Source organism: Tetrao urogallus (assembly GCF_951394365.1).
Source record: "Tetrao urogallus genome assembly, chromosome: 1".
Taxonomy (NCBI): Eukaryota; Metazoa; Chordata; class Aves; order Galliformes; family Phasianidae; genus Tetrao; species Tetrao urogallus.
Window position 1 is genome coordinate 120,871,968 of NC_136813.1, and position 13,911 is coordinate 120,885,878.

Genomic DNA, 13,911 nt, shown 5'->3' on the forward strand with positions numbered 1-13,911 from the left:
CACTCTTATCACCTTGGCCGTCGGCCAGTGACCGTCAGTTCACTGAAGGTTATTCGTCACTTGATTTCTGCACCCAAATCAGAAACCTGAGCTGAGCTGCAACAGAGCTTGCTCAAGGCTTTTCTCAAAACTATGTGCTACTGAAGTTACTCCAGGGATTTGATAATAACAAGGAATTACCAAAAGCCCCAGAAAGAAGAAAGATCAGTGAAGACCTTGAAAGGGAGAAAGGATCAGAAACAGTCAGCAGAGGTTCCAGGTTGAGGGGAAGGGCAATGAACAGAGACTGTTGTGCTTTCAAAGTGCAAAAAGAAAAGCTTGAGGGACTGGCCTTTCCTCTGCCTCCAAACTAGTGCATAGACCAATCAGGTACTGCCTGCGCCATCCTAGCCTACTACTAGCTCTTCTTTCTCTTCCCTCATTTCCACAGAGAAATAGCCATCTCCAAAGACTCATGTTCTTCCTACCCATACACCAAACTGCCCAAATACTAAATGATAAGGTCAATAAGGTTGGATATCCTGCAGCTAAACAAATATGTCAACTAAGCTGCATTTTTTTTCAGAAGATACAGGCAGTAAGATACAATTGCTTATATATTTGGCATCTGAAATACAATCTAGGTTCAGCATTGCATGTAACTACTTCTATATAAGAACGCTTTCACAAATTTGCCAAAGTTCATTTGAAAAAAAAATTGCTTTTCTCCCAAAACAAGTTTTCATTTCCCCATATCTGTTATACTAGAAATCACTTACTGCTTTCCAATATAGATGTATTCACTGACAGTTTTTGCTCTATTGTTCACCAACACCGCTTAAATAAAAATAAATAAAATCCCTCGTATTTTTGTAACTACAGGTCTTGCCAATCTTTTGCTGGTCTAGAAAAGTCAGGTTCTTCCAAGTTTCTCTTGTGAAGTAGTGTTGATCCACCTGATAATTCTTGCTGCCATTCCCATGCTTCCTTCCCACTCTGAGTTAAAATTCACCAAATTTAGGTCATCACAAAGGCACACAACACTCCAGACAAGGCCTTAAAGAATTAACACTTCCCAGGTGGTAGCAGAAGTTCTTCTGAGACTTTCAAGAGTTATATCTGAAGCTTATGACTTCATCACTCTTGTGACTCTAATTGACACAGGTACTCTGACTGATCTTACCACTCCCAGTCTGTGTCTTCCAGAAATGATACGCTTACTATCAAAATCCCTATTATATATATATAATTTTATAATATATATAATATATATATAATTATATATAATATATTATATATAATATATATAATAATTATAATTATAATTATTATATAATTATAATTATAATTATAAATTATTATTATATAATAATAATTATATATATTATAATATATTATATGATATATTATATATAATATAGTATTATATATTATATATTATATAAAATTATATAATAGCTGTGCTATTTAGTATCTTCCAGTTTCTTTAAGTCCATCATTCACATTCACACACACAGTGACACTTAGGTTACATCATTGCTAAATTTTATCTTAGTCCTTCTGCAAATACTTTAAACAATCTAGAGAGTAACCCTTGAAGAACTCCTTTAAGAACCTCCCTCCTTTCTCACAATGATTATTTACTGTGTTTTTTGCTAACTCTGTACTTCCTCTATTGACCCTCATCTATCCCATCTTAAGTGGTAATTTTCCACACAGCATACACTAATGGCTTTTATGTGAAGCTTTTTCAGGGGAGGCATCATTAAAATCAGAAGTATTGGATCAAGAAAGAAGTGATCTGATTTGTTTAAACTTAGTATATCCTGAAAATGGAGACCCTAGAGTCAGCAGATCTACAGCCAACCTGACAGGACTGTGACAGTTTTCACAGATGGCCATAACAGTAAAAATCTGTAGGAGTAGAAATTGTCTCCATGCCTACTTCTGCTACCCTTCTGTCATTGTATTATTTAAGAACTGCAAGTATAATTTCTTACCATAAAAAATCTGTCTCCTTAGAAACAGATCATATCGAAGCAAGAGGAAATTGACAGAAATTGGGATAGAAAAGAAGGCAAGGATTTAGAAATGGAATCTGCTCTGCTTGATATGAGCAATCTACTGATCCCCAAAACCGCACACCAGCCTGATTTCTGCCAGGCTCATAACTGTTAAGGGCACAAAAGAGCTGAGTGTGGCATAGCATACAGGCTCAACTTACAGTATGGTAGTAGTGCACCTTCCTACAGCACCAACGCATGTAAGCAAATGATGAGACTGTGGTCCAATTTTGCTTTCATTGGAGATAAGTTTGGAGTTACTTCACTGACGTGGTTCTTTTCCAGAATTGCACCAATGCAAAAGAGGGCAGCATCTGCTTTCTGAAAATGGATGCCATCAATCTAATTGAAAACAACAGATGCATCAACAAGCAGCAGAGGAGACACTAAATGTTCCACTTTTTTTTTTTTTTTTTTGGTCAAAGAACATTTCATTTCTCTCCAGAGAATGCAAGAGGATAAAACAATATGTGCTTGAAAAATTAAATCTTATGTTGGTGTAATCATATACAACTTTTTAGGTAAATGAACCTACAACACCTAAAGATGGGGCTACAATCCCAGTGAAATACCTTAGGATTTATTACATTTTATTTACATATATAAAGTTATTTACTTTTTGAGAAATGGTCTTCCAAAACTTTACAATAAATATTTTTATATCCATTTAGTGAAAGTGAATCCAAACACAGATTTACTGAACTTCCAGTGATATTTTGTATGAAGGCAAGGTTTCTCACAAGTCCTGCCTCTGAGGCAACACAGCTTCAGTATTTTAGAGTGACCACAAAAGTTGATGAGCACTTTCCATAAAATTTCCCTCCTGCAAATCTTTTCCCTTCTTTCATTAAGGAAAAGTTGGACACTGGTGATTTCAACCTGTAAATGTGCAGTACAGACAGCATGGATATTTCCTACAAAGAATGTTTATCAGTAAAGTAAAACTCACACTGGTCCCAGTTATGAGTAAAGTATAAAACCATGCCATAATATTCAAGTTCTTGTGCAATCCAACAAACCCTGAGCAGACTTCGCTGGAGCAAGCAAAAACTCAACTTGTTAAGCAAAGCATACAGAACTGACATGTGTACTAACAATATAAGCCACACAGGAAAACCAATTTTACTGTGGTCCCTTGCCTACCTTCCCCCCCCGAACATTCTCCTGGGTTTGCCTCCCTGACCAGAGTCTTGCCTTACTTAGGACCTAATATCCATATCATTGAACTCCTGACTATAATTAATGAGCAGTTTCATTACCAACTATTCCTTAGGCAACTAAGGACATACAGCTTTCATTGGCAATTTTTCATTTTATCAGAGGATTAAGGTTTCTGATCCTGTAGACACCTGCTCTTCTTAACTTTACATGTAAAGCAGATGGCAGCAAATTGGGAATTGCACTGTAAGCATGCTGATAATATGGCTACAGACGTACACAGAACGTGATTTGTCTGGAGTGTAACCTCCAAAAAGCAGAGATGAAGAGATCAGATCTCAGTTACTACAATGTAAATAGAGCTATCTTGTGCTTACATGTTTGCAGCTGAGTGCAGAATCTCATTTAGTCTTTAACTTGCCTATGGCCTGCACACTTCCACCACCGCATTTAGAAATGCTTCTGCATTTGTTTTTGCCAATATAAACGTAACGAGAAGCCTAACTTTTCTGAGCTCAGTAGACTTACTTGGACTCATATCAGACGACAGTTTTCGGGAAAGCTGAGGTTAACTCCTGCTGTAATCTGCATTCCCCGATGTAAAGAGTACCTCAAGAGAAGAAAAAATGAAGGTAAGCACTTTAACAGACAGTACATATGTTTTGACTGTACTCAGAAGATTCAACATAAATGAAGGTAGTTACGTTAAATGGAGTTTTGCTAACTTACATCAGTAGATGGTGAGGATCTGGCTCATACTATGTTTTTGTAGTTTATAGTTATTTTTCTTCTTTTCTTCACCTAGAATCAGATTCTCCATTTAGGCTGTAAATTTTAATTAGGAAATCCCTCCTCATCAATTGCAAGAAATTCAGTTGTTGATTTCACAGATGAAAAAGAAACCTTACCTACCTCTGCTACAACAGCAGAAGCTGGAGCTGTTAGTTGTTTTGCTTTTAGGGATGATCCTGTTCTTTTCATCATAGTATGAAAGATTCTTCAGCCCTTACCCTGCTTTTTTCTCCCTTGAATTTCCTTTTTACTCATTCTTCTTTATCCCTGCAGGGATCTCCGTACATCAAATGAGTGGGCTTAGTAGAGAACACTTTGTCCTGTCACCTTCATCCTTCCAGCTGCTGTAGCAATGACTTTTATCCATATAAGCTGGATCAGAATGAACAGGGCCGAGACAGAAAATTACTCAAAAAACTCAACGTGCAATATTTTTCAAACAGGAACAGAACTTTCACCTTGTGGAAAACTTCAGGAATCCTTCAGTAATACTCTGAAATACTGCAAAACAACTTTTCATGCCTTTTAAACTTACAGTCCATCAGATGGTTGATAAGCAGTGGATAAAAAAGGCATCCACAATAAAATTCTTCTTTTCCTTCCCTCATTGATTTCTCCCCTGCTCTGATTTGGTGCAAAATATCCCATGGAAAATTTTCATTATAACTGATTGTCGCAGAATGGCCAAAGATTCAGGGAAAAAGTGGTAGTCTTGCCCATAACAAAACTTTATTTCCTAGTGAGATTGTTAAAAAAAATGATTCTGTGTTTTTTAAAGCAACACTCCTCCTTGTATTCCTTGTAACTGAGCACTCAGAAAACTCATTGACCTGTTGACCCCCTTGTTCCTAAGCGTGTCTTTCACATACCCTTATCTCTCCATGTGCAAGGATATAAAGTCCTTCCTATCTCCTTGTTTGAACTGCCTGTTTTCAAACACTGTTAACAGTCTGTCAGTCTGGAGTTTAACAGGGCAGCTGTACACAATATAACATGATGGGATCTTCACTAACCAAAGAAAATGGCTGTAAAGGTGGCGTGCTGATAACATATTCAACAGTGCTTTTGCCTGTAGCCAAAGTCACAGGGTAGAGAAACAGTCTGTGAGATTGTTATGAATCTTTGGAGATGCTACTTTGCTTCAAAAGATGTGGTCTGCCTTAAGAAGAAAATAGCTAAACAAACAGACAGATTTGTATTTCAAGCATCCAGAGGTGACTGCTAACAGCTGAAAACTTAAGTGCTCTATAAAGGCACAATGTCACTTAAGTCAATTGCAAAAATTCTGAAGGCTGCTTAATACCAGAAGAGCTATAATATTGCTGATGACTGCATGACTTGACTACTCTGGTTTGTTGGTATTTTTTTTAGGATATGCTTAAAAACAGATTTGCACACTTAAATAAAACTCCCAGGCTACACTTTCCAAGCTTGATAATTTTTTGTATTTCTCTTAGCTCTAACACAGAAAATCCAGGGAGAAAACAACACTCCTGTTTTACACATTTTCATTTGCACATTGTTTCCAGAATTGAAAAATATGGAGTGCAAAAAACTGCACATAAAGTGGTCTGTTCACAGCAAAGTTCCTTTGCATGTATGTGTCTATATGCTTAGAAACCCACAGATGAATTTCACTTCGTAGCAGAAGCTCTTATTACCAGAACATCTTTACAAGACATGCTAGAGTTTATGTTACTGGTTATGTCTCACGTCTTTTTTTGTTGTTGTTGTTAGAGTCTGCATGCCCAGCCACATACCACGCCGGCTGGAAGAACAACCTATTCTTGAGAGGTACGGCTCCTGCCTGGCAGGGGCAGAGGGGTTGGGCCAAAGGGAAGAAACCAGCACAAGGAATTTTCTGACGTAAGCAGAGCATAGCTCGTGCCTCCTCCTGAACTCGTGCTTAACCTGAGCTTTTTATATCTTACTTTGGGGAAACTTGTATCAGCTGATACACTTCTGCATAAAATAATCCCAAACATGGGCATTCTACTAGGAGACAGCAACAGCCTCGACACATCCTTCTTAAATAGCAGGTTCTTCTGCTAGCTTAGTGCACTTGCAAGGACAACATAAAACTGAAAGCCAATCCCTTACATTCAGAAGAATATTTCATTGTACTGAATCTGATACATAACTAAGAACAACAATAGCATTTTGCAAAATTAATTCAGACACCAAGACAACTTTTTACACAAAATCAACAGAGATCCCACCTTGCAGTGGGATCCAGTATTACTGACCCACAAGTTACATGCTTTAAGAGATGCAGAACGAAAGCCAAAGCCCAGACATTCAGATAAATTCGCCTCAGTTACAATGAAACAAAAAAAGCACTAGACACAGACATCTGTGGAGGTAGCCTGGAAAGTCACTTTCTGCTCTCTTTATTCAGGCAAGCTCCTCTCATCTACAGAGCCATCAACATACCACACCACATGTGCTCTCCCGGGCTGATCTGCAGTAACAAGTGGCTTTTTGCTGCTGACCAGTGAGAGAGAACAGAAGAATCAGTGCAGTGTCTGTGCAATGACCTAAGGCAAGTTCCTTGTACATTAGAAACCTTTGAGAAGACTATGGGTCTCTGGAGAAGTGCAGCAGTTAGGACTTACATAAACAACTTCTACCATATGATCACGACCCAGATGAGGAGAGACACAATAAAAGCACTCTAGGCATGGAGCCAAATCTCAGGACAATGGAAAATAAGCAGGGTAACAAGGATGCAAACAGATCCCATCTCACAACCCTGCCAGCTCAGATGATATTAAAGGACATGTCCTTAGCAATCTCAGCCTTATGTTTGAAAAGTATGATGTATACATATACATAAAACATATTCTATATATTTTGCACCTTACATCTGTTTTGTGGACTATTCAGTGGACAAAGAATTGGTGGATGGTCACAGGGTTGTGGTCAATGGATCTATGTCCAGGTAGAGGCCAGTGATGAGTGGTGACCCACAGGGGCCTGTCTTGGGACCAGTGTCTTTAACACCTTTCTCAGTGACACAGACAGTGGGATTGAGTGTACTGTTAGCAAGTACACCAAGCTGAGTGGTGCAGCTGATATGACATAAGGAAGGGATGCCATCCAGAGGGCCTTGGACAGGCTTGAAAATTGGGCCCACAGGAAATAATGAGATTCAACAAGGCCAGGTGCGACACTCTACACTTGGATCAGGATAATCCCAAATATGCTGGGTATACACTGGGAGAAGAACTTGAGAGCAGCCCTGTGGAGAAGGACTTGGGGATCCTGGTGGACAAAAAGCTAGACATGAGCAAGCTATGTGTGCCTGCAATCCAGAAAGCCAACAGTGTCCTGAGCTACATCAAAAGAGGGATAGCCAGCAGGGCAAGGGAGGTGACTGTACCCTTTACTCTGCCTTTGTGAGGCCTCATCTGGAGTTCTGAGTTCTGGCCTGGGACTCCCAGCACAAGAAAGTTGTGGAGCTACAGAAGCAGATCTAGAGGAGGGTCATGAAGGTGATCAAGGGGCTGGAGCACATCTATCACAAAGGAAAAATTGAGGGAGCTGAGCTTGTCAAGCTTGGAGAAGGCCATGAACAAACCTCATTGTGGCCTGTAGAGGAGGCTAATAAGCAGAAGGGAGACTGATTTTTACCTGGTCTGATAGTGACAGAACAAAAAGGAAGGACTTTCAATTAAAAGAGTGGGAAGATTTAAGTTAGAATTTAGGAAAAAATTCTTTACTCAGAGGGTAGTGAGGCACTGTTGCCCAGAGATGCTGTGGATACTCCATTCCCACAAGATTTCAAAGCCAGGCTGGATGGAATACTGGGCAGCCTGACCCAGTGGCTGGCAACCCTGGCCATGGCATGGGCGTTGGAATTAGATTATCTTAAAGTCCCTCCAACCTAAGGCAGTTCTATAGTTCTATGATACTATGATTCCACCTGTCTTTGCTTTCAAACACATGCACACATATGAATGCAGAACATACAATCAAATTTAAAAACAAAAACAATACATGTATTTGCATGAAAGTTTACAAATAGAATCTGAAAGTATTTGTTTTCCCTTTTCATCCTCTAGCAGCATTTGAAACATTTTAAAATAGGGAATAGGCAGAGATAAATGTGATCTGTGAAGAAAAACATGCATCTTAAAATGAAATTCTCTGGTCCCTTGACAAGCCCAGCAATGCAGGCTAAGGAATGTATTTTGCATTGCTACTGTAAGTTGCACTTACAAAATCTAGTGCATGAAAAAATCATTTCTGTGCTTTCAATTTAAGAAATACCCAGAACTGGTTGAATCAGTAATAAAGCAAAAATAGCATTTCAAGTTTTCCTCTTTTTCCTCTCATTTTAAAGTTCTAGGGTATGCTATTGAGTTTGTGCAGATGTCTTAGGGAAGCTGGTGTAAAGGCCAGCCTCTAATGCCAATACCCAGGAATAATTTATGACTGTGACCCACAATATCAGTGGAATTTTCAGACAGCACAGGTAGTTGTGTTTTTTGGCAATATCAACATAATACGAGCATGCAAACTTTTCTCAGCTACAGAAACACTTCAATAAAAACGCAGTGGAGTCAACTGTGTTCACATGCCTGAATACAGAACTGAGTACCTGAAGCATAAAGTACATATCACTAAACACTTGTGGAAATAAATTGAGGAGATAACAAATCAATTTTCTCAAAAGTGAGAAGGCACCACTACAAAGGTTAACTTGGTACTATAAAAGCCAAGTAACATCAGGACACTGGCACAAGTAAGACTTAAGATCAAAACACAGAGAATCTTCAACAAGCCTGTCAAATCATTTATGCCCACTTATAATAAATGCATATACGAAGTAGCAAAGTGCTTTTCTATTTATGCAACTTTTTAGAAACATAAAACAAGAGGGTCTTCTGCAAGACAAGTGTTGCAAACAAGAAAGGCATCTGTTCGCCGACTTTTACCTACAGCTGCAAAACTCACTGTGAGGCTAGCTAAAGCATTTCCATTATTCAAAGACAAAGGCATTGCAGGCGTGACTGATCCCACAGCTAAGGGCACCAAGCTGGCACAGGAACCAAGGATACAGCTTGAGCCGGATGTTCATAGCCCCTTTAACTACTTACTCCCTGCAAAATCCTTGAGCTGAAGTTGTTGCAAGGACTTCTTCGCTAGTGGAGTAGAAAGATAAGGCTTCTAAGCTAAAATTGGATTACAGGGGTCCTAAAAAAAACCATCCATGAGCAGGGAATGACAGCTAGCACTCCACAGAACAAAGCAAGAACATTTCTGACTGCACACAGCAACAAGAAACAGCATATCTGGAAAGAAGAGCCCATTATCACGACGACTCCGTTTACGGTATCACAATCCACAGTCTGGTATGTAAATGCTGAATAGATCCAACTGCTAGTGCGAAGACAGCTGTGCAGCAGCTTGCAGCTCTGTACCTGGACCCAGGATAACAAAACTGATCACACTTCTGTCAGCATTTTCTTCTCTTTATAACCCTGATTACCAGGGGGAATGAAATTGGAATATTTCATGGACTCCAGGTCTTCCACTTCCAAAAATTCAGATTTGCTGAGAGACTGATTACTGTCCCCCTTCTTGGGCTCAGAGAAGGGTGACTGCTGCTGGCCACAGGTGACATGGGTGTACTGACACTGCTCTTCATTATCAGTCTCTCGATGGTAAAAGTAGTTGAAGTTGGACACAATGACAGGCACAGGCAGAGCAATGGTGAGCACACCCGCAATGGCACACAAGGAACCCACAATCTTGCCACCAATTGTCATGGGATACATGTCTCCGTAGCCCACAGTGGTCATGGATACCACTGCCCACCAAAAAGCATCAGGAATGCTGGTGAACAACGAGTCAGGGTCATCGGTCTCCGCAAAGTATACGGCACTAGAAAAGAGGATCACACCAATAAAGAGGAAGAAGATAAGGAGGCCTAACTCCCTCATGCTGGCCTGGAGAGTCTTCCCCAAGATCTGTAGTCCTTTGGAGTGCCTGGAGAGCTTGAAGATCCTGAAGACCCTGACCAGTCGGATGACTCTGAGGATGGCCAGGGACATAGCTTGCTGCTGGCCCCCATTGTTGCTGCTACTCCCAGACTGCTGCTTCTGCTGTGGTTGCTGGGCCAGCTCTGTGCCCAGGGTGATGAAGTAGGGGATGATTGCCACAATGTCAATGATATTCATAATGTTCCGAGAGAAGTCAGGCTTGCTGGGGCAAGTGAAGAAACGCACAAGAAGCTCAAAGGAGAACCAGATGATGCACAGTGTCTCAATGAGGAAAAAAGGGTCAGTGAAGAAAGGGCCAGCACCAGCAGTGGGTTGTGGAGACTGTGGGGTCCCGCTTGGTGGTGGTGGTGGCAGCAGTATGTCATCATCAAGTACAGCCAGCTCCCCGAAGCCAGGCTGAGCAACCTTGGGCTCCTGGCGAAACTCAGGCAGGGTCTCTAGGCAAAAGATGACAATGGAAATGAGGATCACCAGCACAGAGACGATGGCAATAGCACGGGCTGGTCCAGAGCTCTCAGGATACTCAAAGAGCAGCCAGACTTGGCGCTGGAAGTGGTGCTCAGGCAGGGGCTTCTCCTCCTCCTGAATAAAACCTTCATCCTCTCGGAAGGTCTCAATGGCCTCCTGGCCCAGCTGGTAGAAACGTATCTCCTCCAGGAAGATGTCGAGGGGCACATGGACTGGCCGCCGGAGCCGCCCTCCAGACTGGTAGTAGTAAAGGATGGCATCGAAGCTAGGTCGGTTGCGATCGAAGAAGTACTCGTTGCGGAGAGGGTCGAAGTAGTGCACCCGGCGGCTCGGGTCGCCCAGCAGCGTATCGGGGAAGATGGAGAGGGTCCGCAACTGCGTCTCGAAGCGCAGCCCAGAGATGTTGATCACTAGCCGCTCGCTGCTGCAGCAGCCGCTGCCGCCCTGCTCCTCGCTCGTCGCCTCTGCCTCGCCACCGACCACCTGCGGGGCCGCCAGCGCCAGGGGCTCCTCCGCCCGCATGCCGCCGCCCTGCCTGCACCCCCACTTCTCCTTCAGCGGGCAGCACCACCCGTCATCCGCACGCCGCCGCCGAACCGCCCACCGCCCCGCCTGTTGCGCCACTCCCGCTCTGCGCCTGCCCGGCGGCTCGCCCGGCGGCCCCTCCTTCAGCCCCGATCCTGTTCCCGGTCCTGGTGCCGGCGCCGCCGTGCTCGGCACCGTGCAGCGGTTCTGCCTTCCGCGCCGCGTGCTTGCGCACACACTCGCGCGGGAAAGGGAGCGAGACAGGCGTCTGCGAGCTTGGTTGATCCATGCCACAATTGGCATTTGAAACCGAGCAGAAACTCACAACGGTTCATTTTGTCCTTCTGAAAATTGAGCTAATAGGTAAGGTTGCCTCCATCCTTCCCAGGACAGAAGTCCTTTTTTTCCCCTTGAAAGCCCTTTGTTGGTGCTAAGCATTAATAATAATTAAAAAGAAAAAAGAAAGAAAAAAAAAAAAAACAACCAGAAAAACAGGCTTTTATCATCCTTGTATCCAATGCCTTTGCTGGCTGCAAACATATGCATATAGCCTATACTATCTTAGCAGTATGGATATGGAAGCAAAATATTTTCCTCTTTACTCTTCCTATTAACTAGGTGCTACTACTCAGTTAATTCAGGCCTTGGACTTTCTGACCAGCTCACGGTGGCTGTCTTGTTTGTCTCTGTCCTCAGGAGGGAGGTGAATATAATCTAAATGTTGCTTAATCCATTTTCCTTTCTCACTCAATAGCACTGAAGATGGCTGCTGCAAAAGGAAGGATATTTTTTCATCTGTATGAAGATGTCTGACACAGAAAGAAGCATATTTTTCTTTCATATTATACATATTGCATGGCAAGCAGATGAAAAATACGTTTCTGAAGAATATACCTTTAAAAATATATTTACAATTATAATGGAAAAATGGTTCTTGCTGACATTCCCTTTTCAATTATTACAATAAATAATTTGTTCACATGTTTGAATTATTATTGTGATTTATTCATTCACATGGTTGACAACTAAGAAATAATTTAAAAAACAGCTTTTGGAAGGGATGGGCAAACTCCTGGGTTTTATAGGTTATAGGGTTTTATACAGGGCATGCCTATGTTGCAGTAATTGCTATGAACCTGCACGAGGTTTGAACCAGTGACCTTCAGTAGCACAGAAGACAGCGTGGAGCTCCGCAACAGTTTTCAGTATGATTTGCTGGCCCACACAGACTTTTCAAACTGCCACAGCTCTGATCCTCACAGTACTAGAGCTAGCAGTGTGGAAATAGCTCTGATGCCTGCACGTGGTATCCAGCTATGTCTTCCTGCTCTTCTTGGCTGCTGCCGCAGTCCGTTTTAGAGCACGCATCCAATGTTTGCTCCTGAAAGCCCTTAGGAAGTGAAGTGATTTTGTTTCCCTGTGAGTATTTGGGTCATCCCTCATACTCAGTATCAATTCTGTAAGCTTTTGCAACATGCAACTAAACCCTTTTTAGCTCTGTCTGTCTGTGTGGCCACGCCCCTCGCTTCTATGCTGAGAGGCTGTGCCAGCTGTCTCTGCTCAGCCTCCATGAACCATCTTGATGGGGTAGCATTTTGCAATAGTACACAACTTGCTGGAGAAGCACAGGAGGAGAGAGCCAGAGCTGCTAAAGAAGGAGACAAGATAAATTCTCCAGAAGGCAACACAGCAATATCATAACTTTCTCTGCAGAGTGATTTGGCAGCTATGTCTAGGGCCAGCACCCCAAGATTAGTGCCAGCTAAAGGTACCACTAAGCTGCTCTCTGAGCTAGTGGCGATGTTCACATTTCCAGGCCCAGCTGGGGCAGGTCACTTCGGTTCAAAAGTTAAGGATGACTACATCCTCCCTCAGGACATAGTAGCCAGTAAGCATGAGGTGCACAAAATTATCTTCATAGATCTGTGGGAGAACTTGCTGCTGGTTCTAGCGCAGCAAGACACCTGGTTCTGGACCTTCATCCTAGTACAGAATCTGGAAGGGCATTGCCCCCTGGAGCCTGGCTTTGATAGACACCCATCAATCTGTGGCATGCAGTTCAGCTTCAGCAAGCCAAACAGATTCTGGGATATCTTACAGACCACTGAATGTGGTTCAGCATTTTGGATAACCACATTAATTCCTTTTAGAGCTTTTTCACTGGTTTTGAAGTGCTCAGCACCGGATCTGCCACAAAATCATGTTCATTGTTTCAAAGAAAGGATGTTTGATTCCCATTTCCCTATTTTTAATCAACAGGAAGACCAGTGAAGAAATTCCAGTAAAGAGTTACTCCATTTTTTCTAAGTATTATTGATTGTCCCAGAGTAAACCTACAGAAATTCCAGAGCAGCCGTCAGAATTATTGTGAGTCAAGATCATGGTAACTGAGGGCCATAGAGTGCTGGCAATTCCTACTCCATCCCAGGACAATACCTGTATGCAGAATTTGACTCTAGAACATAAAAAATAATGGACTAGACTCTTTCAACAGAAACAAACTTAAATAAAAAATATAACCAAGATAGCTGTTTAAAGTCTGACAGAGGGCTCTGGAAAAGCCACACCAGCTATTATTTTCAAAGGTATTAAAAGGTAGAGTTCTGACAACCTAAACACTTCTGTGTGTTGGCATTTGTGTTCTTCAAAATCACATCAGTGAATATAATGTATATAAAATCAGAGGCACAGACTAATATTGCAGTAAAATATCTCATTGATTTCTTAGAAAACATACTGATGTCTCCGTGGAAAGAAAAAAAAAAAAAAAAGATTTTTTTTCCTTCTATGCTTAGGAGAGAGATATTACACTTAGTCTCAAGTTTAGCATTTTATCCCAGATACAAAGAACATTGCTCATGACTGAGCTTATGCGTGAACTCATTAACACATTTTCAGGAGCAACTGCTGTGTTGTGT

The 13,911-nt window shown here is 41.8% G+C and overlaps 1 protein-coding gene across 1 annotated transcript; it reads right to left on the minus strand.

Moving 5' to 3' along the window:
* Positions 1-9,442: 9,442 nt before the first annotated feature.
* LOC306949618 (potassium voltage-gated channel subfamily A member 6-like) lies at positions 9,443-10,990 on the minus strand (the record flags this gene model as incomplete). The annotated part of the gene is made up of 1 exon (XM_079539600.1): positions 9,443-10,990. One exon carries the CDS (start codon positions 10,988-10,990, stop codon positions 9,443-9,445), a length of 1,548 nt encoding a protein of 515 aa, XP_079395726.1.
* Positions 10,991-13,911: the final 2,921 nt, after the last annotated feature.